Raw genomic sequence first — 24,432 nt, forward strand, 5'->3', positions numbered from 1 at the left:
AATAAATAAGTGAACAGCATAGTGTGCGGAAAATGAAATGTTCCACTTCGAGGCCCCCTTTCTTTCCAGAGGAAACTAATTTTAAACATAAAATGAAATATTAAAAAAATATATGTTTAACAAATATTTAGGAGAATTGTTTCAAATGGCTTAATTTTTTATTATTTTTTATTTCCAGTTAAAGAAGGTCGAAATCTCATTCCCATGGATCCAAATGGTCTCAGTGATCCTTATGTTAAGGTCAAACTCATTCCCGATGAACATGAAAAATGCAAAAAGAAAACGCGTACGATTAAGGCATGCCTGAATCCAGTATGGAATGAAACAATTACATAGTAAGTAGATTACGGGGGAAAAGTATTAATATTTTGGAAAATACCAAATATTATTGAATATAAGTTCATAAAAAATCTATAGAAAATATTGAAATTGCCAAGATATTCTATAGATATTTTTTTCTAAAAAAATGTTGTAATGAATATTAAAAACATCATCGAATTTTATTTTATAAAATATTTTTATTTATTTTTCCCAGTGAACTAAAAGCCGAAGACAAAGATCGACGAGTTCTCATAGAAGTCTGGGATTGGGATCGTACTTCGCGCAATGATTTCATGGGAGCCTTATCATTTGGAATCTCAGAAATAATTAAGGTAAATATTCTCAAGACCTATTTAAAAAATGAATTTCAATATTCTCAATTTGTATACAGAATCCTGCCAATGGCTGGTTCAAATTGCTTACCCAAGAGGAGGGTGAATATTACAATGTGCCATGTGCTGATGCCACACAAGATTTGCTTAAACTTAAATCTCAGATGAGAGTAAGTCAAAAAGAAAAAACAAATTCAAGGAAATATTTCCAACCAAAGTTGTTCTTTCTTACAGAAATCATCACAGAAAAAACCTTTGGTTATGCGTTCCGAAACCAATAGCCAGAGTCAAACCAAAGATATGATAAGAGCCAGTGACTTTAATTTTATTAAGGTACTAGGCAAGGGGTCATTTGGCAAGGCAAGTATTACTCACTCAATATCCCTCCCTCTCTCTCTCCTTCTCTCTTTGCATTTATATCAAAATCTTTTTTATATTCCTCCACAGGTTCTATTAGCCGAACGCAAAGGCACCGAAGAATTGTATGCCATTAAAATACTCAAAAAGGATGTCATTATCCAGGACGATGATGTCGAATGTACCATGATTGAGAAACGTGTTTTGGCCCTGGCAGAGAAACCACCATTTTTGGTACAATTACATTCCTGCTTCCAGACAATGGATCGCCTGTTTTTCGTTATGGAATATGTCAATGGCGGCGATTTAATGTTTCAAATACAACAATTTGGCAAATTTAAGGAGCCTGTTGCTGTGTAAGTTTGCCAATACCCTCCTCCCTAAGCAAAGTATTAATATGTGTGTGTGGATGTGTTTTAGTTTTTATGCTGCCGAAATTGCCGCTGGCCTATTCTTCTTGCATAGCAAAGGCATTTTGTACAGAGATCTTAAATTGGATAATGTCTTATTGGATTCTGATGGTCATGTGAAAATTGCCGATTTCGGTATGTGCAAAGAAAATATTATTGGTGATAAGACAACAAAAACATTCTGCGGTACACCGGATTATATAGCGCCTGAGGTGAGTAGGAGGAATATTACAGTTGGTCTGTTCCAGAACCTGCAAGATTGTAAAATTTTTTACTCCGTTAATTTTTTTCCTTTTAGGAAAAAAATAGATTTGTACTGCAGGAACCTAAAAATTTTTAATATTTTTTCCGAAAAGGAACAAAATTTTAACATAGACATTCTTGCAGGTTCTGGAACAGACCAAATATTTTCCAAAGATTTCTTTTTTTTATTTTTCTATAGATATTTATAGCAATATTCAAAAATATTGTAGGTTTTTAAAATTCTCTACAATTATTTCCTTGCAATTGCAAATTTGAAGATCTTTTTTTCAATTATTTGTTGTTCAATATTTCAATTTTTTCCAGATAATATTATATCAGCCCTATGGAAAATCTGTTGATTGGTGGGCCTATGGTGTTCTCTTGTATGAGATGTTGGTTGGCCAACCGCCCTTCGATGGTGAAGATGAAGAGGAATTATTTGCAGCCATTACTGACCACAATGTATCATATCCTAAGAGTTTAAGCAAAGAGGCCAAGGAAGCCTGTAAAGGTGTAAGTATATGGATATTTCAAAACTATTTGAGACAGATTTGAAATATTTTTACTTTTCTTCAGTTTCTAACCAAACAACCCAGCAAACGTTTGGGCTGTGGACCAACCGGTGAGGAAGATGTACGTTTACATCCCTTCTTTAGGCGTATCGATTGGGAAAAAATTGAAAATCGTGAAGTTCAGCCGCCATTTAAACCGAAAATTGTAAGTACAAATGGTAAATTTCAGAACTTCTCTCTCACGTATGTGTTTTTTTTCGCTCACAGAAACACCGCAAAGATGTCTCCAATTTCGATAAACAATTCACATCGGAAAAGACCGATTTAACACCCACAGATAAAGTTTTCATGATGAATTTGGATCAAACGGAATTTGTGGGCTTCTCCTATATGAATCCCGATTACATTGTGCCCACATAAATAACGACGACGACAATGACCACCACATGTTTAGGCGAATAAGGTGAGCGCAAAAGCTAAAATAAACTCTTTTGACTGGATGGACGTCAACAACATCAAGAAAAAACGGTTAACTGGATTCTCATCAGTCAAAACAGAGATCCCCACTCTCTCTCTCTCCAAAAATGAACTGTTCACGTTCAGCATGACGTGATGAACGATTGATTGAATTGATGAATGAATGAATGATTACTCCTAATAAAAAAAATGATATTGTTTATTTATACTTATTAAAAATATTATATTTATATTTTTAACAGTTTTAGTTTTAAACCGTTGTCTATCTCTTTCACTCTCTCTCGATTCTTCCTTCCTACATTGTGTAGTAGTGTAAATTTGTGTAAAGTTATCATGGAAACAAAAAGACAGAGCAATAATTATTGAATTCTTAATTATAAGTTATTATTGAATAGAAAATATTTAAATAAATTTTTTTCTGAAAAACAAATATCTTACATTTTTCTTCTTCTCTATGTTTTTTATTTATTTTCTTCGTTGTTTTCACTTTCCTCCTTTCCGTTTGTGTTCGTTTATTTTTGTTGTAAGAAGTTTGTATTGAAAAATACAAAAAATAGATTTTAGTTACATATCAACTACCAACAACAAACAATCTTAAGCAATATTAGTTTATGATAAAAATAAATTAATTTAAAAAAACGCTAACGAATTTAAAAATACAATTTTTCGTTTGACAATATTTGGAATTGAAATTTTAATTTGCTTGGGTATGTTGCAAGAAAAATAATAATCTTGGCGTAAAGCGAGAAAGGTGAAACAATTACTTTAGATCAAATCAAATGGAAATATAATAAAAAGCGAAGCCAGGTATCTTCACCTGGCCATGTCATAACATATGAAAAACCACGACTATAATAACATAAAATACGAAAAATATCAAAATTGTTCTATAAAAATTTTCATTTTCTAAAATAGCTTAAAAAATGTCTATTACAATCATTCCAAAAAATGTAAATTTTTTCTTAAATTTAATTGAACTTTTTCTATAAATTCCTCTAAATTCAAACTTCTAAATTTCAAATTCAAAAAATGTTTACATTTAACTTTATTTAAAAAACTCTTCAGATTAAATATTTTGAAGAGTATTTTTTATTTTATTTTTTTGTAGGTTTTTTATAAAAAAATTGTATGGAAAAAATTCACTTCACTTATTTTCAAAATTTCTGTTGAATTTAAAATTAGTTTTATAAAGTATTTCCTTAAATTTGAAATTGCTATAAAGAATATATTTAGTCCTACTACTAATATAGAAATACAAAGAGTATAGATTTCTAAGGAACCATTGAAAATGCACCTTCTCCATTTCCATCAGCATAACTTTCCATAGAGCATTCTGTTTAATTTTAAACATCTGCATGGCATATTATATGATGTCACAAATATTGGATGTATATCATCTGTAACACAAACAGGACTCGTACTTTCGACATCCTTTTTATAGACCTTATGATACCTGTTTTTTTTTTCTAATTGGAAAAAATACTAGTCAATAGGCTACTATTTGAAAACAATATTTCCTAATAATGTCATAATATAATAAACATATTACTTAGATATAAGGATATACATAAAACGAAAATACATATTCTCGATTCACGCTTTCGTAATTCAACAAAAATATATAAATTTCACTGAAAGATCTATTTACGAAATAATATTGAAAATGCAAATATGCAAACTTACATAAATATGATTATTATGGAAGAGTTGCAAGAAAAAAAGCATTTATAAGCCTTAAAAATAAAAACAGTAGAATAAAATTGTATTTACTAAAATTAGAAGATTTTTGGAAGCTCATCTTCGTTTCACCATACAAAATACAATTTTTTGTTTAAAATAATTTTTATTATCACATATACTCGTATTTTCTTGTATACTTCTAATTCAAATCTTTTGCTCCTTTTATTTTTTTGGTTTAATATTCTAAAATTCATATTTTATAAAAACAAAGTACACATCTTAAAAAAAAAATAACACAACTATAAATAAGATTGTCAAAAATCAAAGCTCGTTAATAATGTTTGCCCCTGCATTATTCGAGCCAAAAGCAAAATACGGCGGAGTTCACTCCACAAAACATTACGAAAAAAATAATAGTATAAATGTAATGAATTAGTTTTTTTCTCTCTCTTATTTTTTAAATGTCATAATAATAGCAACATTGAAATGCTAGGAGTCTTCAAGTACCAAACAAAATCAGCAAAAATATATTTAAATAAGAAAAAAAAATAAATTAATATACAATAAAATAAATATATACAAAAACAGACCTTCTCTACAATTCTATGGTTTCCAAAAGATTTGCAAAGAAATTACTGGAATAGGCAATACACACACCGTTTTCTCATGGCGAATTGTACTTTGAATTTAAATTTTCATTAAAAATAATCAATAAGTATAAATATTGACATTATACTTCAAGACAATCTTAATGATATCCCTTAACAAAAGCCTGGTGTTACAAAAAAAAAAACTTTCAAAACTATATAATTTATTATGTCTACACAAAATCTATTGTGAATTGATATCGCAAAGCATTACAAAATTTAAGAAGACAACATTAACATTTCTTTTTGATGGAGGTATTTAATTAATAATTACCTTGCAATTCTCAAGCATTTTTAACTTGTTTCTATTGTAGACCAGGTAATATTCCTTCAACTCCAAACCCTAACAGGTCAGGTCTAATATGAACTTTTTTTCTAGGAAATAATTATTTCTAGACAAGGACATAAAAAATGTCTAATAATTGTAAGTAAAACTACTAAATACAAATCAGTTTAAAAATTAATTTACATATATGACCATATGATAAGAATCCTGTGAGATGTAAAGACAGTTTTGTTTAAATAAGAAAATACATGAATCGGAATGGAATTGAAAAATTAATATGCATATATAACAAAAAATTTACATGAAACTATTGAAATCAGAATGATCTTATGGCACTGCTTACAACCCACAGGATTGTCGTCACATGGTCATAAATAGACAGTAATATTTTTTCAATATTGAAACAAATGATATACCCCCTGTCGACATACCAATTTCTGAGAATAGAATATAATATCACATGTTTCAATATTGAAATCGGCTGTATTTACATAAGTTTCTAGCTACTAAACCAAAATTAATATTATCTATCATTAGTGCTACTTAAAAGACAAACCAAAAATATATTTTATGATTACTTTATAAAAATAAAAAATAAAACTACATATAAAATCGCTATACAAATAAATAAAAAAAATATTCCTTCATACTATGTAGCAAAGCTATACATACATGCATAATATAAACTATTAAAAAAAAATATGATTAAAACAAACATATTAAACTCGGAGCATTAGTACCTAAACTATATATAATTTAAGAGCATTTAAATATTTAGTCAACTAAATATTTCCCTAAACAAAAGGTATGTTTAAAAAATTAATAATTAAAAAGAAAAAAAATAATCTTTAAAACCTAACATATTGATAGACTTTATAAAACTCTTTAACATTATATAGAATTAAAATATATACACATCATATATTAATAATAAAAAAATAAATTATATTTAAATTTTAGAGAAAAGGGTACCAAAACATTTTTTTATTAACATTTTTTGCTCTAAATTTATTATTATAATTAAAATTATTAGCAGGAAAAAATAAGAAATAAAAAACCCAAGAACAAAATTGTTAACACTTTTTAAATAGATTAACTAACTGGTTAGTAATTTAAAATTATTATATTTAGTAAACAAAAATATTTTTCATTACAATTTTAATTAAATAAAATTAATATTTTATTAGCATTGAAAAAACATTTAAATAATTACTGGTTTAAAAGAAATAATATTCGTTACAAAAAAACACACAACAACAAGAGAAAATAATAAAAATAATTCAACATTTTAATCATTAAATATGTATAGAATTAAGTTGTGAAAAAAAAATAATAGACCTATACTCCAAAATTTCTAAAAATCTAATGTCATCCTTACTTAACTAACAAAAATCTAAATCAGCAAAAACAAAACATTAATGCTCATTTCAATCTTATAAAACAAATGCCTAAACTACTTTAAAACTAATAAATATATATACAAGAATATACTTGTATTAAAAAATAAATTAAAACAAAATAATCAAACTATGAAAACACAACTACTTTAAAACGTGAATAAACTAAAAAAATCTTTCAAATATAATAAATTGTGTTTTATTTTTCAGTAAAAAGAAATAGGGTACTGTACGAAACTGTTAGTAAATGACACTGAATACAAGATCTCCCAAGCTTTTTGGCTGGAGTTCTCAAGTCTTTTGATTAAAACATTATAAGAATCACACAGCAATCTGAGGTGGTAGAGCATTTACTTTGCAAAAGGAAATACCTTAAATGGCCCGTTTTCACGAATCGAGTGTCACTTAGCCAACGATTGTTACCTCAGCTCTCTGATACTCTCACACAGTTATCCAAGGTGTACGCAATGGATTTAGCGTCATATTATTTATTGAGAACAAAAGTTGACATTCTTCACAACTGGTGTTATTTGTTCGTGTTTCATATCGTAATCATTATAAAAAGCATTTATTTCTTTAAAAATATATATACACGAATGTAAAAAATTAAGTATAATAAGAGAACTTTAAGTATATATATGTTAGAGACCCGATTTTCTTTCAGTTGCAGGAATGTAGAACGTGATTTAAAACAAAAATAATTAATTCGAGTATAACAATTTAAATGAATATGTTTATTCTGTATATCTTTGGTTTAATTTTTTAGGACTAGTAATAGTAGTAAACAATAAAATCTATTCTAAAAATTCTTGTTATGTATAACATTTGGTTTTTGTCAGGGTCTTTCTATTCTTGGGCATATTTCGTTTCAATTCAAATTCATACAATGCCAAACCGAATTGATGGACAAACGATGATAGCTGCTTACTGGCATAAGTAAAGCTTAGCTCAGGTTCCACTTCAACTGAACATGTACCTTTCAAATTATCCTCTGACCAGTGGGGTGGATCAACTATACCCGGATGTCTTCCCAGAAATTGTGGTAAAGCCTCCGTGGAGACGTGTGGATAGAAAACATGCTTCAATTCATAATTCAAATATGTGGCATTGTTTTGCACCAATGCCAAATTGAGATCATCACTTAGAGACGATGGTATGGCCAAGAATAGGCGATACCTCAACTTTTTAGTTTCTTTCTTCAATTCACAGTGTGATATTATAAGCCGAATACGTGATATTAGTTGTGGCATATCCAAACCTCCATACTCGTACAAATAGAAATCTTTGCGCTTTTTGTATCTTTGTCCAGTTTTTGTATTCAAATGGACCATTTGGGTACTGGGAATATTTACAAGGGACAATGGAAACATATATGTGTGGGACGTTATCAAATGTATATGTTGATCGGGGGCTTTGAGTTTCATTTGTTGTTCGAAATGCTGAGCCATAGGGAAGACACCCGCCTGATGCATGAACCCAAAGAAAACCGTTAAAGCAATATTGGCAAAATACCATATTTTCATAACATAGACGGCCGAGGCTTTTGTACACAGAAATTTATCATAGCATAATCGTAACCAAGGATTTTCAACACGAAAAGGATAGTGGGCACAGAAACCCGTAACCAACTTGGGACCATGCAACAATATTATGGGAAATGTTAAGGGAATGAGGAACCGAGGTTCCTGATGATTGATCAGCGACAGAAAGAATAATGGTACAAAAATAGATGCCGACATTAAACCCACAATACTCTGTGCCCTTGGCAAACCTTGATATTCTGCTTTGAAAAATCTTATCATTAATTGGGCAAAGGACACCATTGCAATTATGCCCAAAATGCCATAAAGCAGCGGTACATTTACCAGCAAGTGTATGTATTTGGGATGTAAACCATGTTCAGATGTTTTCTTGGGATCCAAATTATACTTGACAAAATTCCAGGGGGTAAACACAAAATTATCTATGCTAATCGTTTTGGTCATAATTTCTCCCGAAGTCAAATATTTATAATACAACGAATCGCAAAGAACAAAGAAAAGCATTGATGGAATGGCACTTACACAAAACAGCAGCATACGCAGGTGAAAATCGGTGAATGTTACACTCTTCGTACCCATTCCTCTTAGCAGCCAATAGAAGACCATGGGTGCACCAAATAAAAGGAATGTCGGGCGATTGAATACTCCCATGACACACAAAGTTGACATAGCAAATATCTTATTGAAGTTGTGGGTGGGTAGGGCATTTTTCAGTTTCCATATTTTTACACGTTCTCCAATCGAGGCTGCCTTGTCGTATTTCTCATCGAGTATCTCCTTTTTATATACAATGGTATTGGTGGTGATCATGCACTCGGCCACAAAATATAAGAGTACAGAGCATAGGGCCATTTCAATGGTGTTGGAGAAGGTGTGTGTGCCAAACACCAACATTACCCAGCTACTACCCAATGCCAGCAGACGTATTTCAAATCGTAAGCTATATAGCATGCACACACGATATAGGGCCCAATCATTGACGAATGATATGGCGCAGTAGACTAGGCGTGGAAATACCAAATAGGTGTAGCTGCACAATATTTCTATGCTGAAGTACTCCCTCAAATAGAGGGCAGCAAATTCAAGAAAACTCCACGGAACTCGTAGCAGCAGAAAGGGTATGGTTATGCTACGCACCGGCATTGTATTATTAAACTCCCATGTTCGAACATGTTCCAAACGAAAGTGGTCACCTGCAAGGGATACCTTTTTTAATTCTAATAGTTAATTTGATGTATTGCTCAATTTACCGTTCATGACCTCAATCGATTGGAAAAATTCATCCGGGTGGACATAGCCTGTCTGAATGAAAACCAAAACAATTCGTAGGACAGCGAAGAACAGATAGGTGTACCAGTTTTCATCTATGTTCGTTCGTCTTTTGTTCCATAATTGATTGATATTTGTACTTAATTTCATTTTTTATGTAGGCAGGAAGAAATCAAAACATTTTACTAAGGATGACAAGGATGACGTGCCACCGTTGTTCTGTGTGAGTGTGTTGTCAGGATTCGTAATTAGGGTTTCGATTCGATTATCGATTATCTGTCAAATTTTTCCTTGTAATATTTTAAAAATTTGGCAGCATTGCATTTTACCACATTGACAGTTAATCAAGACATCAGCTGCTCTAAATGGACCTATTCATTGTGCCATGAATGAAATACAGCTGTTTAATGTAGTGTCCATTCACAATAGCGCAATTGTGAACTGCTATTGTTTATCAGCAGCCTTTTAATATAGTGTTCATTCACAATAGCGCAATTGTAAGTAGGTAATTTATTTTTTTATAAAAATGATAAGAATATATTACATATATAAATAATTTATATATTTTGAATGTTAAAAGGACTCGGATATGTTTCCCAGAATAATTTAAAATTGAAAAGCCAAAAGCGCTGTTTGGAAAATTTAGATCTATTGCTCCACCCAATTTGCAGAGAAACACTGGAAACAGTAAAAATATAAAGGTATTCATTGATTTAAGGCATATTTAATAAATTAATAAAGCATTTCCGAGTGCAAAACTCATTTTCTTTTCTACAGGTCAAAATGGAGCAGTTGTCGGGTGTTATGATAATTATTATCATTGGCGGAGGTGTCCTGACGTTTGTAATGTTGTTCATCTTTGCCAAAAGGCAAATAATGAGATTTACCCTGAGAAGTCGCCGTGGTCCTCATGTGCCAGTTGGCAATGATGCCAAAAAGGTACGCATTTGTGCATTATTTTCCAGAATGAATTGTTATCCATAGATCCATTTTTTCTACTAGGCCCTTAGGAAGGAAATAGAACGACGATTAGATTGTATACCAAAAATACAAATTGAACGGAAACTACTGTGGAATGATGATAAGTATATTCTGCAGAAGGATAAACCATTGCCACCATATTACTATCGCATGCAGGCGGTGGATGATATAAAGATATTGGGTATGTTTCTCAATTTACGGTTGTCCTTTTCCTCCAGTCGTAAAGATAAATTTATTGTTGTCCCACAAAGAACGTGAAATAGCCAAAAGTGATGGAGCCGTACGTCATGCCCATGAAAACTTACGGGCATTTTTATTAACCACTCTGTCTTCATGTCTTAATGGCACCGGACAACGTATGATTCATCAATTTTGTGATATGTACGAACACGCCCGTCATGATCCCAATGAATTTGGCAGTGAAGAATATGAAGCATATCATAGACTTTTGCTCAAACTCATAGAAGCGTAAGTGGAAACACATTCTCATCTTATTTATTTACAGAAAACCTCCTTAATTTTTTTAGGGCAAAACAATTGAAATCGTTTAACAATTCTCGAAAAAGCTCACCTGCCCGTACACCCAAAAAATCCTCAAAAATTCCTTCTCTACTTGACCCATCGCGTTTGAAGCCACCACCAGCTACGGTGACACGCACTGTAGGCGGAGGACAATTATCATCTGGACCCGGTGAAGTTCCAGCTGGTCATCATTCTAAAGTCAATTTAACACTTGGCCTCCAGGGACGAGATATGGATGGTTGTGAAATTGTCACCAATCCATTGCATTTGCAAACACCAGCCGAACGTGATATAATTATACGAAATCGCATCAAGACACCCAATTTAGATGACATTGTTAATGATGATGCTGAGGAAGATGATGATGAAATCAATGAGGTGGGAGATGATGAAATAATGAGCATTTCATCGGTCAAATTGAATGCCAATTCCAATAAAAATGTATAATAAATACGATACTCATTTATATTGTATAAGTACCAAAGTTTTAGACCATAAGAAACAATAAACCACATTAAAAACATAAATGGAATGTATCATAACCTCATGTAGCTCGTTTGGACCTTCACAATTGACAAACTCTACTTTTATTCAATATCAGAGAGAAGCATATATCTTCAATTTTTCGACAAAAATAAATTCCATAATAACTCCTCAAAAATATGATTTCATGGGACAAAACATAATTCTGTTGTGGTTTATTAAAATTAAAATCATTTTAACAAATAATTATTTACAGCTGTAAAAAGAAAACTTAAATACAATGAAATAAAACGAGTAACAGTAAACCTATTTGCCTTGTAGTTTCGCAAGGAAATCCACCAGAAACTGATGTCTGGCTGTTATTTCGAATAAAGTTCGTTTTGGTAATTTCTTAGATATGCGCTGGTATAGTTCTTCTCGATTCGCTGAACCCATCTTCATTTCAATCAGAATTACTTTATCCTCATCCCTGGTCCAAGCTGCATTCAATGGTAAGGGTACGGACCGAGGAGTTTCATTCGATTTTTCGACAGGTTCCGTAACCAAGTTTGCAACAATATCTATTTTACAGTCCTCATCACTGCCAATTCTCGATGGCACATTTTTTACGGAGGCTGTATCTTCTTCATTAGAGTCCGTGTCCATTTTCAGTGCTGGGAAAGGACTTCGTGTAATTGAGGCATGTTCTGGCAGGAATTCCAAATCATCAGAATGTTCTTGTTTGACACTAGGATTGTGGGTAATAGCTGAGCTCATCGATGTGGTAGTGGTTGATGTTACAGCACTGCTGTTTGCCACTGAAGTTGACGACGACTTCACACTAGTTTTCGTTCGGGCTACAATATGTATATGTTCCTTGGTCTCCAAAGCTGTATCTTCGGCGACATTTGTTGGTTCTTCCGATGGCGTTTCAATCAACGACTTTAAGCGCTTTGCACATTGTATGGCAGAATTATTTTCATGAATGACAACCATGGGTTGATTGTTGTACGGACGAACTGATCTACCAGTGTTGTGAATGAGTGGTGATTTGGTTTTCTTAATGGGAGATTTTCGTTTATCACGGGCATTTACATGAGACTGACACGACGACGTGGTTGCCGTGGAAGGTGAACATATGGAGTGGTGGCCTTGATTTTTACGAGGCGATGTTTTTCCTGCCGCTGAAGTACTGCTGGCTGTTTCTTCATTGAAATTCAGTGACACTTTTTTGGCGTTAGGATGATGACTTTGGAAATTACTGTTCAAATTGGGGGTACTGGTTGCACTGGCCGAATAGCAAGTGGAACCATAATAAGAGGGATTCAGTCGTAAAGCGTGTGCTTTCAGAGTATTTTCATCACAGGGTTCAAACGATGAACAGCTATCTTCTTCTTCGGCTGTCGTGTCGATTACAAGAACCTTCGACACATCTTCCTCTTCAGATTTGTCCTGCTCATCTGTAGACTCAGTGCTGGCAGCAACGTTTGCCAGCTCCGAAGTAGATCTTAAACGTTTTTCACCATGGTCCTTAATAGCATGGACGCAGCCAGTAATTTGTGTTGTAGGTGGGGTGGGTTCAATATTTGCTCGATTGTCTTTATAGGACGAAGCCATGAAAGACAATTTTGCTGGCAGCAATATTTTAGATCCATAGAAAATACGTCCATTGATGTACTGAGATTATTAAAGAAATTGAATTATTATTTGAAAAATAAAAGATTTAATTATGTTTCAACACTTACCCTCAATTGACAAGTAGTTGTTTGATTTGGAACATCATTTGCGGTAGAATCCATGTCTGTAATTGTTTCGATATGTTCACCAGAACGATTTGTTTGCTGCTCCTTGACATTTAATATATGTTCTGGGGTGGAAAACAGCCTAGAAAAACAATTGATTTGATTGAAATTGCTGTGTCGAAAATATAAAATATATAAATCTAACCTCTCAGGTGGTGTGCTTTTCGGGAACTGTTGCATAAACCAATCTATCAAAAATTGATTACCCTTTAATAGTGGTATAATTTTCGACTCAATCTTTTTCATGGTCACGTCTGGATCATCGGCCAATTCATTGAGACAATTGTAGATTTTGCGTATTTGCGCAGGCTGCTTGTTGAAGTAGATGTTCAATTTGTTGATGAATGTTGTCATATTTGTGATCATAAAGTGTTCAAAAAATTTGCCAATTTCAGCTGCCTCTGGTGGCAGCAAAAATGTTAAGAATACTTGAGCCAATTCTGGGTGGTCTGGTAAAAATAGTTTTTCTAATTTCTACAAAATAGGAGATGTTTAGAACTATCTCAATACCAACCAAAGATATACTTACATAATATAAGTCAGATACTTTGTCCTTTTTGGGATCGAATGTCTTTAGAATAGTGTTAAACTTTTTACAGTCATCTGGCCTGTTGGAAGCCCTTAATGCCTCCTCAACCTTTTCATAAAAATTAAATGCATAAACTGAAATAGCAGGATGACAATTACTTATAAAATAATAAGGGAAGAAATTAATGTTCACTTACTGGCATCTTTCCGATTTACCTCCTCGGGGGTATCAGGCAGCAACATGTGTCTGAAATTCTCCTCTTGCCGATTGATTTTCCTTGCCATCCGTTGAGACGAAGGACTACTCTCGTCTTCATTATTTGCATTGCGGGAACGTTTTAAGCCACTGGGGCTGGAGCTATTGGTGTTGGTGGCACTTTTACTACAAAGCATTTTTAAGCTCTTCAGTAGGTTTGTATACAGTTCTAAAGCTTTGAACCTTCTATAGAATTGTTGTACCAACGGTGTGTGTTTATAGCGAACTTGTAGCGTCTCCAAATGTAATCCATAGGCGGTTATTAAATCTTCACAACGTTGTTTAATTGAACGTTTTTCACGATAGGCTATGGATTTTCTAGTTATATTCTTGTTAAGTTTTGTTATGTGGGAAAGAATTACAGTTCTTCGTCTATGTTTACCACTTTGGTGTTTTACTTCATGGTTAATTTTCAAATTTTCCTTATTGCCTTCAACCGATTTTGAAGTATTTTGTTGGCAATTGGTTGAGGTACTTCTTAAAGTTTCTTGTTGAGATTTTTCAGGGGTTGCCTGCACAATTGCAGTTTTATTAGCGGTAATTGCAGTTGCAATGCTGAGAACAGATTGTGATGAAGCAGGCGAGGTACTCTCTTGTGTTGTATCCCTCGTAAGTAGTTGATGACTTTTGGGGGTAGTCTGCACCGCTGATACAGGCGTTGTATTTGAAACAGATTGCGTTACGACAATGGATGCTGTAGCTCCAGATATACTTTCTTTCAAGTTTGGACAACTTTGCCCAGAAGTGGGTTCATTTGTCGACGACGTTGAATTTATTTCCGATGGTTTTTGAACTACTGGTGTTTCCTGCGTATTAGTGGCAACGGTGGTCTCAGGCCTTACTAAAGTATTATGAGGTGCTGGATTCTCGGTTGCTTGATTAGAGGTGGTTGTGTCCACTGTGGCATCTATACCTTGTATGGAATCATCTGAGGATATTGTGACGGTATCAACTGCTGCGCTATGTAACACAGAATTAGCTGGCACAGATGACTGTTGGACATATGTTGTGGTTATTTGATTATATTGAGGTTGGAGAGTTTTTGTAGTCAAATCGAAGTTATATGTTACTACTGGTGCTTCCACGGATGAAGTATTCGCATTAGATGTGTTGTTTAAATAGTCCTGACATTGACTTGTACTTATATTACCATTTGTTGAATCCAATATACTACCCGTGCTGGTGTTGTTCACGGATGATATTAGTGATGTATTACTTAGGGCAGCAACTGTAGAATTGCTGGGCAGTATCGAAGGTAAATTCGTTGCCGGTGGACTCCCAAATACATAATTCACATTTATTGTTAAGGAACGTGGTAGTCTTCTTCTTTTTGCCTTAGGTGCGTCTTTATCAGTGGAAGTTCTTTTCCGTGCTAATGGCGTATTGCCGGACAAAACAGGCTGTGATTCGCATAGATTTGTTTGGCTTGGTACCTCTTCAACAATGTCTTCCTCAAGGGTAATATCTTCCCCGACGGCTTCGCGAACAAATTCAAAAAATGAGTCTCGGAATTTATCGGATACTTTTACATTTGGATTTTTGACTCTTTTTGGTTTTGGTGGCACTGGAGGAGCGTTTTTCTGGAGGCATTAACAAACAAATAAAAAAACAAAACAAATTGATATCAATTGGCTATTGTGAATGGTATAAAAAGAAATAATGACATTTATTGCCTATGCAACACAGCTACGGTAATCATCCTCAATAATTTGACAACTGTCATCTACACCATATGATTCATTCACAATAACGTCACAACGACAACATTGCACTGTAAGAGAAACACATCGATGACATCGGTGCTCGTTGTTTCTTATAAAAAAATAATTGCATTTATAGGACTAAAAATTGTCTTGGTAAGAAATAAATCTCGACTAAGCCCAGTTTTAAAGTGGTTGTCTATTGAAAACTGCATACCAAGTAAGTAGCTATTGAGTACAATTTGTTTACTGTGAAATTGTAAACTGACCACGTCACTAACATTTTTGTAGGTACTGTCATTGAATAGTTAATCGGCCAAGTAGACGCCAACAGTCAACATGTCTAAGGTTACTTTCAAAATCACTTTAACTTCGGATCCCAAATTGCCGTTCAAGGTGCTAAGTGTACCCGAGGCAACTCCCTTTACAGCTGTTCTCAAGTTTGCCGCAGAGGAATTCAAAGTCCCCGCAGCCACCAGTGCAATTATTACTGACGATGGTATCGGCATTAGCCCTCAACAAACCGCTGGAAATGTCTTCTTGAAACATGGCTCAGAGTTGCGTCTCATTCCAAGAGATCGTGTCGGCCATTATTAGGATTAAGTAATAGTATAAAGTAATAGATAACTTCATATTTCATTCAATTCACAGACAACTGCATGTGTGTTAATACTACCTTTTTTTGTAATAATTTAAAAAAACAACAACATTAAAGCTGCTTACCTTTTGCAAATATTGTTGAAATACTAATGGTAATTCGGGAAAACGATCCTTGGGCAATGGCACGGTATTGTTTTCAAAACCAATAATGGGCGTGTACTCGACTGGCGGTGCCCTTTTGTTGTCAAAATAATACTAAAAAGAAAATTTGTTTACTCTGGTATTTGTAATCAATGGCCAAGTTGTTATTACCTTTATAGGATTATAATATTCAGCATTTCTCATATGTTCAATATAGTCCCAAACTCGTCGATGATTCTTCCCTTGCAATATTTCTTTGGTGAAGCGTTTGCATGCCTTCCTTTCTGCTGAAGATTTCTTGTGAATGCGTTCCTTTCTCTTCTCTATCAGTTTTACGTGTTTCTCCAGACCCATGGCAATTAAATAGCACTCAACGGGCGAGAATGTTTCAATGGTTATGACTTTGGGTGAAAAGGGCATACGTGGCAGATATTCAGGGTACATGAACACATCAGATTCCAAGAAACAGTCCAAAAGGCGTGGATGGAAACGAGGTATTTGTCGAGTATTGTGATTTCTGAAATGGACAATTAAAACTTATGGACTAAAAACTATGAAAAAAGGTATCAATACTTACGTCAATTCAACTTCACGATGCAGAAACTTCATCAGAGCCCTATTTTCTTCATTATCTTGATCCAATTCATTAGCCCACTTATTTATGAGATTTATAGCCTTCTCTAAATTCCAAATTTTGAAATTGGCATTAACTTTTGACTTCTGCTGTAACTCCAAAAGCATCTCCTTGGGCTTTGAGGCCAATTTCCACAGTTCAGGGTGACAATAGGTTTGTATATAGGTTTGCGTTAACATTTGTACGTGTATTCGCATCTGTTGCTGCATTAAGTCATATTGATATTTTGTAAATTCGTTATCAGATCCCACAGGTTCAGTTGTGGTACTTGAAATTTGATTGACTTGTGCATGTTTTAGACTTTCAAATTTGTCTATATACTCGGCAATGGCATGTCGTTTTATGGATATATACTCTCCAGAATAATTGGTTTCGTATGGCACATCATAACGCGCTGCAGTTCCTTTATATTTGTCCTTTAGAAATTTCGAACCTGTAATAACCTTCGTTCCACTATCCACCAATTCCTCAGTCGAATTGACAACTCTTGCCAATTGAAAACAATTCGGTTGACCAGGAATTGGGACTGCAATAACATCAACTTGAGTATTTATATTGTTACTGGGAATAGTGACCGTGCTTGTGGGTGAGTTGTCGGCATTCTTTTTTGGTGTAGCCACTGGAATCATTGTTACCGTTTCATCATTCGCCTCGGTTTGTTCAATGTTACTCTGAACATTGTGCGTTGTGGAAGGAGTTGACATAACATCAGGGTGAAAGGATATATTCTGCTGTGTAACATTATTTGATGATATCATGGAACATGATGTTGATTCTGGTATGGATTCTTGTGGGTTTTGCGCCTGTTGTTGTTGACTTGTTGGCTGCTCTTCAAATTGTAATTGCCGACTTACAGCATCAACAGGTTCGTCCACTTTTTCTGGGGAGTTGTGTGGAGTATTTAATGGCTCATCTTGATAGGCTGATAGAAATTTGCGCGGTGTTTCTAGTTCAATACTTTCAAATGATATGCCCTCGTTGAGGTTACTTAAAAGTTCAGTCATTAACTCTGCAATTTCCTTTTTCGAAATATTTACATCTCTCAATTCTTCAGCGTCAACTGGAAATATGTAAAATAAAATCATCAGACTTTTCAGGAATTTTTATTTTAATAATTGCAAAACCTTTTTGCATTCTCAAATTCTTAAACAATTTTGAATGAAAATCATAAGTACATGGATATCAAATAAAAAACAATTGACATACCTAATTCTTTTTCAGCTGCAACATATTCAGGATCATTGATGGGATCATCATCATCTCCTACTAAGCTAGAATCTGAATAAGAGTAAATGAAATTTAAGTTTATTTACATTTAGATTACATTGAAAAACATACTTAGTGGTTTTAAAAAATCATTTAAGAATTGATTCCAATCTTCATCCACGGCTTGAGAGTCTGGTTCTGTTGGCTCCGTATAGTCAACATCGGGCGGTACAAATTCCGATTCAATATCCTCTATTGTGGTCTGTTGCAGACATAATTTCGAACGTGTTCTTGTTGCAATCCTAAGTTCTTCCTGTGGACCCTTTTTGTTCAATGGTACCTTAAAACAACCATCCTCAGTTAACTTTACAGGCGAATCATCTGCTTCGGCTTGAATGGCTGGGGTTTGAGGTGTTCGTGGATTGGAATCCAAATCAGATGCAGTTGTGTTGGGATCATCATCAGACTGTAAAAGACAACTCCTTATGGAATCAAATTAAGTTTGCATTAAATATCCCACTTACCACAAAATCTTCCTCTTTGAATGTGTACTCTTCATCTTCTTCGTCAGAGTTCAGTTCTTCATTGATCAATGATGCTATTTCTGTTTGCTCAGCACTTAGGATTTTGGGTAATGAAATAATAGGTTGCTTTTTCAATTCTTTTGCTTTGGAGCGTGTTAATTTTGGAATCGATGGTGTATCTGTTATTATAATAGCCCTTTGTTCCGCCTCAAGCTTTTCCCGAGCCAGCTCATCTTCAGCTTTCAATGTTATAAGGGCTAGAATGTGTTCATTCTTTACGAATTTCTGGAAGTGAAATGGACCATATTAGATAGAGACATTTATTTAGTTACAAATATTTGAACTTACATGCAAAAGTTTCATCATTTCATCATGAGACAATGCATTTTTTCGCGCCACTTTACGTAGCCTTGTTTCCAATGCAACAGCATCTTCCAAATCGCAGTCCTCAAATTCGGATTCAAAATCACTGATGGTCAGTATTTCACAACGTTTTCTGTAAAGTTTATATTAGAAGACGAGTGTTTATTTATTTTATTTTTGTTATTTAAAAAATAAAAATAAAAGCAAATGCTATGTATTTCAATCACAATAGTTGTTTAGGATTCCTTTGAAGGGGGCAAAGACATTCCACCGCACATAGGAGCAAAATCACAGAGTAGCTGTGAAATATTTAAAACAAAGTGTGTCCTTATTCTCTACAAACCTTTTCCTGCCTTTATTTGAACCGGTACTGGAACCACTTAAATTGTGTCGACTATTGTTGTCATCAGGTTCCGGTGACATCTGACTCCGGCCACTTATGTTCTTCTTCGTTGCTGACTGCCGCATTTCATGTGCAATTGTGTATCAACAGTCGCTGAAGTTAATTGTCAATATTTTTGCGTATTTTTCATATATAAATTTAATACACTTTCAAGTGAAAAATTCCATAAATAATTTTTTAAAATTCGCCATAGAATACGACGCTTTGATGTTTTATTGTTACTGACCAGCTGTATGAAAAACGATGGTAATATCGATAGTATCGATTCTTTTTTTTTATCCAATATCGATTGATAGCATGGCCATGATTGATAGCATGGCCCATGGCCTATACATAAGGTCACCCAGGGAGACCAGCTGATAATCGATACCTCTCAAGTTTGCTGTCAAAATGCATTATTGTTTTTTCTGAAGTCTAATGTCAAAAATTTCGACTTTGTTTACGTTTTCATAATGAAAGTCAATTCACAATAATGCCTTTTTGACAGCAAACTTGAGAGGTATCGATTATCAGCTGGTCTTTATAGGCCATATCAAGATCTATTAATAAGGTCACCAAGATAGCAATCGAAATCGGAAAACAGCCGTTTTTTCTCAAGTCTAATGTCAAAAATTTCGACTTTATTTACGTTTTCATAATGGAAGTCAATTCACAATAATACATTTTGACAGCAAACTTGAGAGGTATCGATAATCAGCTGGTCTCCGTTGGTGACCTTATTTATAGGCCATGGGCCATATCATTGTTATATTATATATAATAGTTGTGTTCCTGTCAGTCCAAAAATCCACTTTATACTAACAAATTTGTATAATATTTATATATATTTTCTTAGACGAAATTATTTTTATGTGAAATTTAATTTTTAAGTGAATTATTCATATTCTTTCGAGTCGAGCTTAATGATCTAAGCTTTGCAATGAAACTTAGATCTTTAAGCTCGACTCGAAAGAGTATAAATAACTCACTTAAAAATTTAATTAAAATGATCTCTGCCCTTATAAGACAAAATTCAAATAACAAAATTATTTTATTTATTTATTTAATCATCAAAAAATACTTTGACAATCAGACAAGATTCTTCTTGACGGTCTTATATATTTTTGGAAATTCATCTGATTTATATGCAATGGAATCAACTTATACATACAACAAAGCCTACGAACTGATAACAAAATTTGATGTGTGCCCTTGTGGCCAATCATTCAACAACATACAACGGCGTTACCGGCATGTTGCTGCCGGCTTCAAATTACTTTGCCGATTGATAGCGTTGTTGTTGGTTGTTTATTGTTCATTTGCGAGCAGAATATAAAATTAATTTATACGTGTATTTTCGAAAGTTGTAAGTATTGAATTGAATAAAATTAAAAAATTAACAGTTTTCCTTCTTTTTTCGCATCCACTGCGACCACGAGTTGTCTAATAAATCCTATATGAGTCACACTACTCCATTGCCCTCTATCAATTGCATGCATATGTTCGTTCCACTTATCATGACATATGATATTTACTAAGCCAGCCAGCAAGCAATTAACCATTAACTGATGGGTCAGCGTCCCATATTCTATTTGTTATATCGAAACTATGTCAACACCTACGATGTTGTTAATGCCTTGGCGCCGATTTTCTGCAGCAATTTTCTGACCGGTAACTCTATGGAATACACATTCCGGATTTGGTGTAGATATTGTTGGACCATTTATCTTCAGCATTCCATCAGCATGGGTAGAGTATGGAAACAAGGATCTCGTATAAATAATCGATAACCAAAGTAATTGCTATCTCATATGGTTTTGGTATTAGGAAAGTATGTTATTGTCCTTAATAGTCCATTTCCAATGGAGCCCTTAGATTATTTAGGGGCAGTGGTTAATTCGAAAGGAAGCTTTTACCGAAGTAAATTTAAGAAGTGCTCCTCTTTTCTAGAAAAGTATATATTGAAACTTGTGTTTTCCAATGATACACCTATGATATGCACATGGATCATCCTGTGGACTGTGGCTACCATATATGCGTGGACCGAGGTGAATGGGAGTGGCTCCTTGGTTGAAACGCAACATTAACATTTTATTGTAGCACTAGTTTTACGATACATCTAAATACTTCCTTTATAACATAAGTAACTGATGAATTTTTTCTATATTTTCAGATTATTTCGAAGAAATCAGCCACGATGGGGTTATCGGAAGCTGAACTAGTATTGTATGCAATTATATTCCTATGTATATTTGAGAATCTTTTCGAAATTTATATATCCTTGAGACAGGTGAGTGTTATTTCAAATATGGATGCCAACTTTAATAAAGATCTTTCACAATCATAAAACCTTACATTATTCATTTGTGTTTGTATCATCATTTTGTGTTTTCACTAATTTATTCCAAATTTAAAACTATTAAATTATTTATGTTTTATTAGAAATCGTACTAAAACGACGCCATCGAAAACATGTTCTTTTTATCATTCTCTAATATCACTGTATGTAAATTTTGTGTGTGGTATATGCATACTGCATCTATAAATAATAAATATGATATTAGTTGGATATCGAAATTCCTTAAATCATTTAATGCAACCTTCCAAAAAAAAATTTTGTGTGTCTTTTAGGTCAAGGTCTACAAAACAGCCAAGAATGTACCCGCCGAACTTAAAGATCACATGAACGACGAAACATTTAACAAAGCTCGTGTTTATGGCTTGGATAGAGAACAATTTGGCATTTTCAAAAGCTTTCTGCTCGATGTAATTGTCATCCCCTTGGAACTGTATTTCGGTATTATTTCCCTATTCTGGCAGACATCATTGGATCTGGTGGCCAAATTCAATTTTGATGTTAACAATGAAATACTTGTCAGCTGTGTATTTGTTGTTGTCATTGGCTTGTACGGTTATGTTAAGGAGCTGGCCTTCAAAGTGTATGGTACCTTTGTGCTGGAAGAAAAACATGGTTTCAACAAACAAACTCCCGGCTTCTTTGTATGGGATCAAATAAAAGGACTGCTAGTGAGCAACATCCTCACTGTTCTACTGTCATCGGCTGTTGTCTTCATTGTCCAATGGGGTGGAGAGTATTTCTTCATTTATTTGTGGGCATTTGCTGGTATCATATCGTTGGTATTGCTAACCATTTATCCCATCTTTATTGCACCATTGTTCGATAAATACACACCATTGGAAGAAGGAGAGTTGAGAACTGCCATTGAGAAATTGGCTGCATCATTGAAATTCCCCCTTACCAAATTGTATGTTGTTGAAGGATCCAAACGTTCATCGCACAGTAATGCCTACTTTTATGGTTTATGGAATTCCAAACGCATTGTACTCTTCGACACTCTTCTGCTGAACAAGGGAAAGAAGGATAACACTGAGGTTAAAGAAGAAGACAAAGGCAAGGGATGTACAGATGAAGAAGTTGTTGCTGTTTTGGGTCATGAGTTGGGTCACTGGAAATTGGGTCATGTCACCAAGAACATTGTCATTATGCAAGTTAACCTCTTGCTATTGTTCTTTGTCTTCAATTATTGCTTCAAATATGCTCCCTTCTACGAGGCATTGGGCTTTGCACCCGGAGTACGTCCCATTCTGGTTGGCCTCTTCATTGTCTTGACCTATGTTATGGCACCCTACAATGCTATTTTAGGATTTGCCCTTACAATGCTATCCAGACGTTTTGAATATCAAGCCGATGAGTTTGCCCAGAAGTTAGGCTACGCTAAACTATTGCAAAAAGCATTGATCAAATTGAATTTGGATAATTTGGGCTTCCCCGTACACGATTGGCTATATTCTTCCTGGAATCATTCCCATCCCACTTTGTTGCAACGTATGAATCGACTAAAAGAATTGGAAGCCAAAGACAAGAAAAGCCAGTAAAGGAGTTGAGTGGAAGAAGGGTGCTTTGTATTTGCACAAAAAAACTCTAAAACTGCTTTCCAAATATTTTAACTGAAAACCATTGATTACAATTTCCTTGGAAAATAAAAACTACATTTTTATATTGTCTATATATATTGTAATATTCCTTTGTATAGAGCTTATGAATGATCATAAGTATTTAGAATTATAACAAAGTTTTTTTTTAATTTAATTTTCAATAAAATTTCAGTACAAAAAGAAAATAAATTTTCATATATTTTTTGTTTTCAGAAAATTTAAAAATAGAGAGGACAAATTTCATGAATATAAATCTTAGGAATATTATTTCGATTGGAGGTTAGGTTATCATCTTACATTATTAGCTACAAAATTACATTTCCTATTGTAATAGTACTCCATGTAAATACACACAACTGTTTACATTGTTCTTATAACAATTTTCTTTGCATATTTTGCCTTACACATTCCAAACTCTGTTTAGTCTATCCCGGCCCAAGGTTATTGCATTGTTTTATAGCAACCTCTAGTTAAACAGTGTCAGTAAATGTATACAACAAATGAAGGCAAATAAATGCACATTGTCAAAGACAAAGTTACATTTGTACCGAAAGTAAACATGCCGATGATGATATACAAGAGAAGGAGAGAGAGAAAGAAAAAGAGGATTACCTCAAGGTCTAAACATGATTTAGTAAACGAATCAGTGAATTGTGTTGCAGATGAGGCTGAGACATGAAGTGGGGGAGTATCCATGGAATGAGAATAGTAGAAATCATAGACACAAAGTTGCGTCTTTCATAGAATTCTTGCAACGCTCTAACTTAAACACATTTTCAAATACCAACCTGTACAAATGTTGAGGTTATGCACTGGCCTGGAAATTCTTGTATTGTCAAATGTTTACCCAAAGAATAAACGAACAAAAGATTATGGGAATGTAGTTTTAAATTTAAATATAA

General features: G+C 33.8%; 6 protein-coding genes across 7 annotated transcripts in view; 4 read left to right on the plus strand and 2 right to left on the minus strand.

Annotated features, from left to right (window-relative positions):
* The window catches only part of LOC133334408 (protein kinase C, brain isozyme), a 61,275-nt gene extending 58,632 nt beyond the window's left edge, over positions 1 to 2,643 (plus strand). For both annotated transcript variants that reach the window (XM_061542702.1, XM_061542703.1), the window contains exons 6-14: positions 179 to 335; positions 536 to 653; positions 713 to 823; positions 888 to 1,013; positions 1,101 to 1,366; positions 1,431 to 1,632; positions 1,988 to 2,176; positions 2,240 to 2,380; positions 2,443 to 2,643. In XM_061542702.1, coding sequence (XP_061398686.1) covers positions 179 to 335; positions 536 to 653; positions 713 to 823; positions 888 to 1,013; positions 1,101 to 1,366; positions 1,431 to 1,632; positions 1,988 to 2,176; positions 2,240 to 2,380; positions 2,443 to 2,595 — 1,463 coding nt within the window. In that variant the 3' untranslated portion in view covers positions 2,596 to 2,643. The remainder of the gene's footprint in view (positions 1 to 178; positions 336 to 535; positions 654 to 712; positions 824 to 887; positions 1,014 to 1,100; positions 1,367 to 1,430; positions 1,633 to 1,987; positions 2,177 to 2,239; positions 2,381 to 2,442) is intronic.
* A 4,831-nt stretch (positions 2,644 to 7,474) lies between these two features.
* Positions 7,475 to 9,622, minus strand: LOC133334414 (GPI mannosyltransferase 4). Its single transcript, XM_061542710.1, has 2 exons — positions 9,454 to 9,622; positions 7,475 to 9,396 (listed from the first exon to the last, which is right to left on the minus strand). The coding sequence occupies exons 1-2, from the start codon at positions 9,620 to 9,622 to the stop codon at positions 7,475 to 7,477; spliced, it is 2,091 nt and encodes a 696-aa protein (XP_061398694.1).
* A 633-nt stretch (positions 9,623 to 10,255) lies between these two features.
* LOC133334410 (protein C1orf43 homolog) lies at positions 10,256 to 11,423 on the plus strand. Its single transcript, XM_061542706.1, has 4 exons — positions 10,256 to 10,411; positions 10,475 to 10,634; positions 10,705 to 10,921; positions 10,981 to 11,423. Exons 1-4 carry the CDS (start codon positions 10,256 to 10,258, stop codon positions 11,420 to 11,422), a joined length of 975 nt encoding a protein of 324 aa, XP_061398690.1. The 3' UTR covers position 11,423.
* A 324-nt stretch (positions 11,424 to 11,747) lies between these two features.
* Positions 11,748 to 19,659, minus strand: LOC133334396 (uncharacterized). The gene is made up of 12 exons (XM_061542691.1): positions 19,535 to 19,659; positions 19,177 to 19,324; positions 18,829 to 19,113; positions 18,437 to 18,770; positions 18,305 to 18,376; positions 17,042 to 18,158; positions 16,636 to 16,981; positions 16,447 to 16,578; positions 13,965 to 15,603; positions 13,769 to 13,902; positions 13,183 to 13,713; positions 11,748 to 13,114 (listed from the first exon to the last, which is right to left on the minus strand). The coding sequence occupies exons 1-12, from the start codon at positions 19,657 to 19,659 to the stop codon at positions 11,765 to 11,767; spliced, it is 6,213 nt and encodes a 2,070-aa protein (XP_061398675.1). The 3' UTR covers positions 11,748 to 11,764.
* On the plus strand, positions 15,984 to 16,380 carry LOC133334412 (ubiquitin-fold modifier 1). The gene has a single exon (XM_061542708.1). It carries the CDS (start codon positions 16,063 to 16,065, stop codon positions 16,318 to 16,320), a length of 258 nt encoding a protein of 85 aa, XP_061398692.1. The 5' UTR covers positions 15,984 to 16,062; the 3' UTR covers positions 16,321 to 16,380.
* Positions 19,660 to 21,770: 2,111 nt separating the features above from the next.
* LOC133334411 (CAAX prenyl protease 1 homolog) lies at positions 21,771 to 23,479 on the plus strand. Its single transcript, XM_061542707.1, has 2 exons — positions 21,771 to 21,863; positions 22,205 to 23,479. Exons 1-2 carry the CDS (start codon positions 21,771 to 21,773, stop codon positions 23,468 to 23,470), a joined length of 1,359 nt encoding a protein of 452 aa, XP_061398691.1. The 3' UTR covers positions 23,471 to 23,479.
* Positions 23,480 to 24,432: the final 953 nt, after the last annotated feature.

The sequence above is a fragment of the Musca vetustissima genome, unplaced genomic scaffold (assembly GCF_032173495.1).
Source record: "Musca vetustissima isolate MV318-11 ecotype Yass unplaced genomic scaffold, APGP_CSIRO_Mvet_v1 utg4101, whole genome shotgun sequence".
NCBI classification, from domain to species: domain Eukaryota; kingdom Metazoa; phylum Arthropoda; class Insecta; order Diptera; family Muscidae; genus Musca; species Musca vetustissima.

Coding starts and splice junctions, on each gene's coding strand:
- LOC133334414 (XM_061542710.1), bottom strand. CDS start 9,622: ATGAAATTAAGTACAAATATCAATCAATTATGGAACAAAAGACGAACG. Junction 9,397..9,453: donor ATCGATTGAGGTCATGAACG/GTAAATTGAGCA, acceptor TATCCCTTGCAG/GTGACCACTTTCGTTTGGAA.
- LOC133334412 (XM_061542708.1), top strand. CDS start 16,063: ATGTCTAAGGTTACTTTCAAAATCACTTTAACTTCGGATCCCAAATTG.
- LOC133334396 (XM_061542691.1), bottom strand. CDS start 19,659: ATGCGGCAGTCAGCAACGAAGAAGAACATAAGTGGCCGGAGTCAGATG. Junction 19,325..19,534: donor TCAAATAAAGGCAGGAAAAG/GTTTGTAGAGAA, acceptor TAAACTTTACAG/AAAACGTTGTGAAATACTGA. Junction 15,604..16,446: donor TTCAACAATATTTGCAAAAG/GTAAGCAGCTTT, acceptor TAATGCCTCCAG/AAAAACGCTCCTCCAGTGCC.
- LOC133334410 (XM_061542706.1), top strand. CDS start 10,256: ATGGAGCAGTTGTCGGGTGTTATGATAATTATTATCATTGGCGGAGGT. Junction 10,412..10,474: donor TTGGCAATGATGCCAAAAAG/GTACGCATTTGT, acceptor TTTTTCTACTAG/GCCCTTAGGAAGGAAATAGA. Junction 10,635..10,704: donor GGATGATATAAAGATATTGG/GTATGTTTCTCA, acceptor TGTCCCACAAAG/AACGTGAAATAGCCAAAAGT.
- LOC133334411 (XM_061542707.1), top strand. CDS start 21,771: ATGGGGTTATCGGAAGCTGAACTAGTATTGTATGCAATTATATTCCTA. Junction 21,864..22,204: donor TTTATATATCCTTGAGACAG/GTGAGTGTTATT, acceptor TGTGTCTTTTAG/GTCAAGGTCTACAAAACAGC.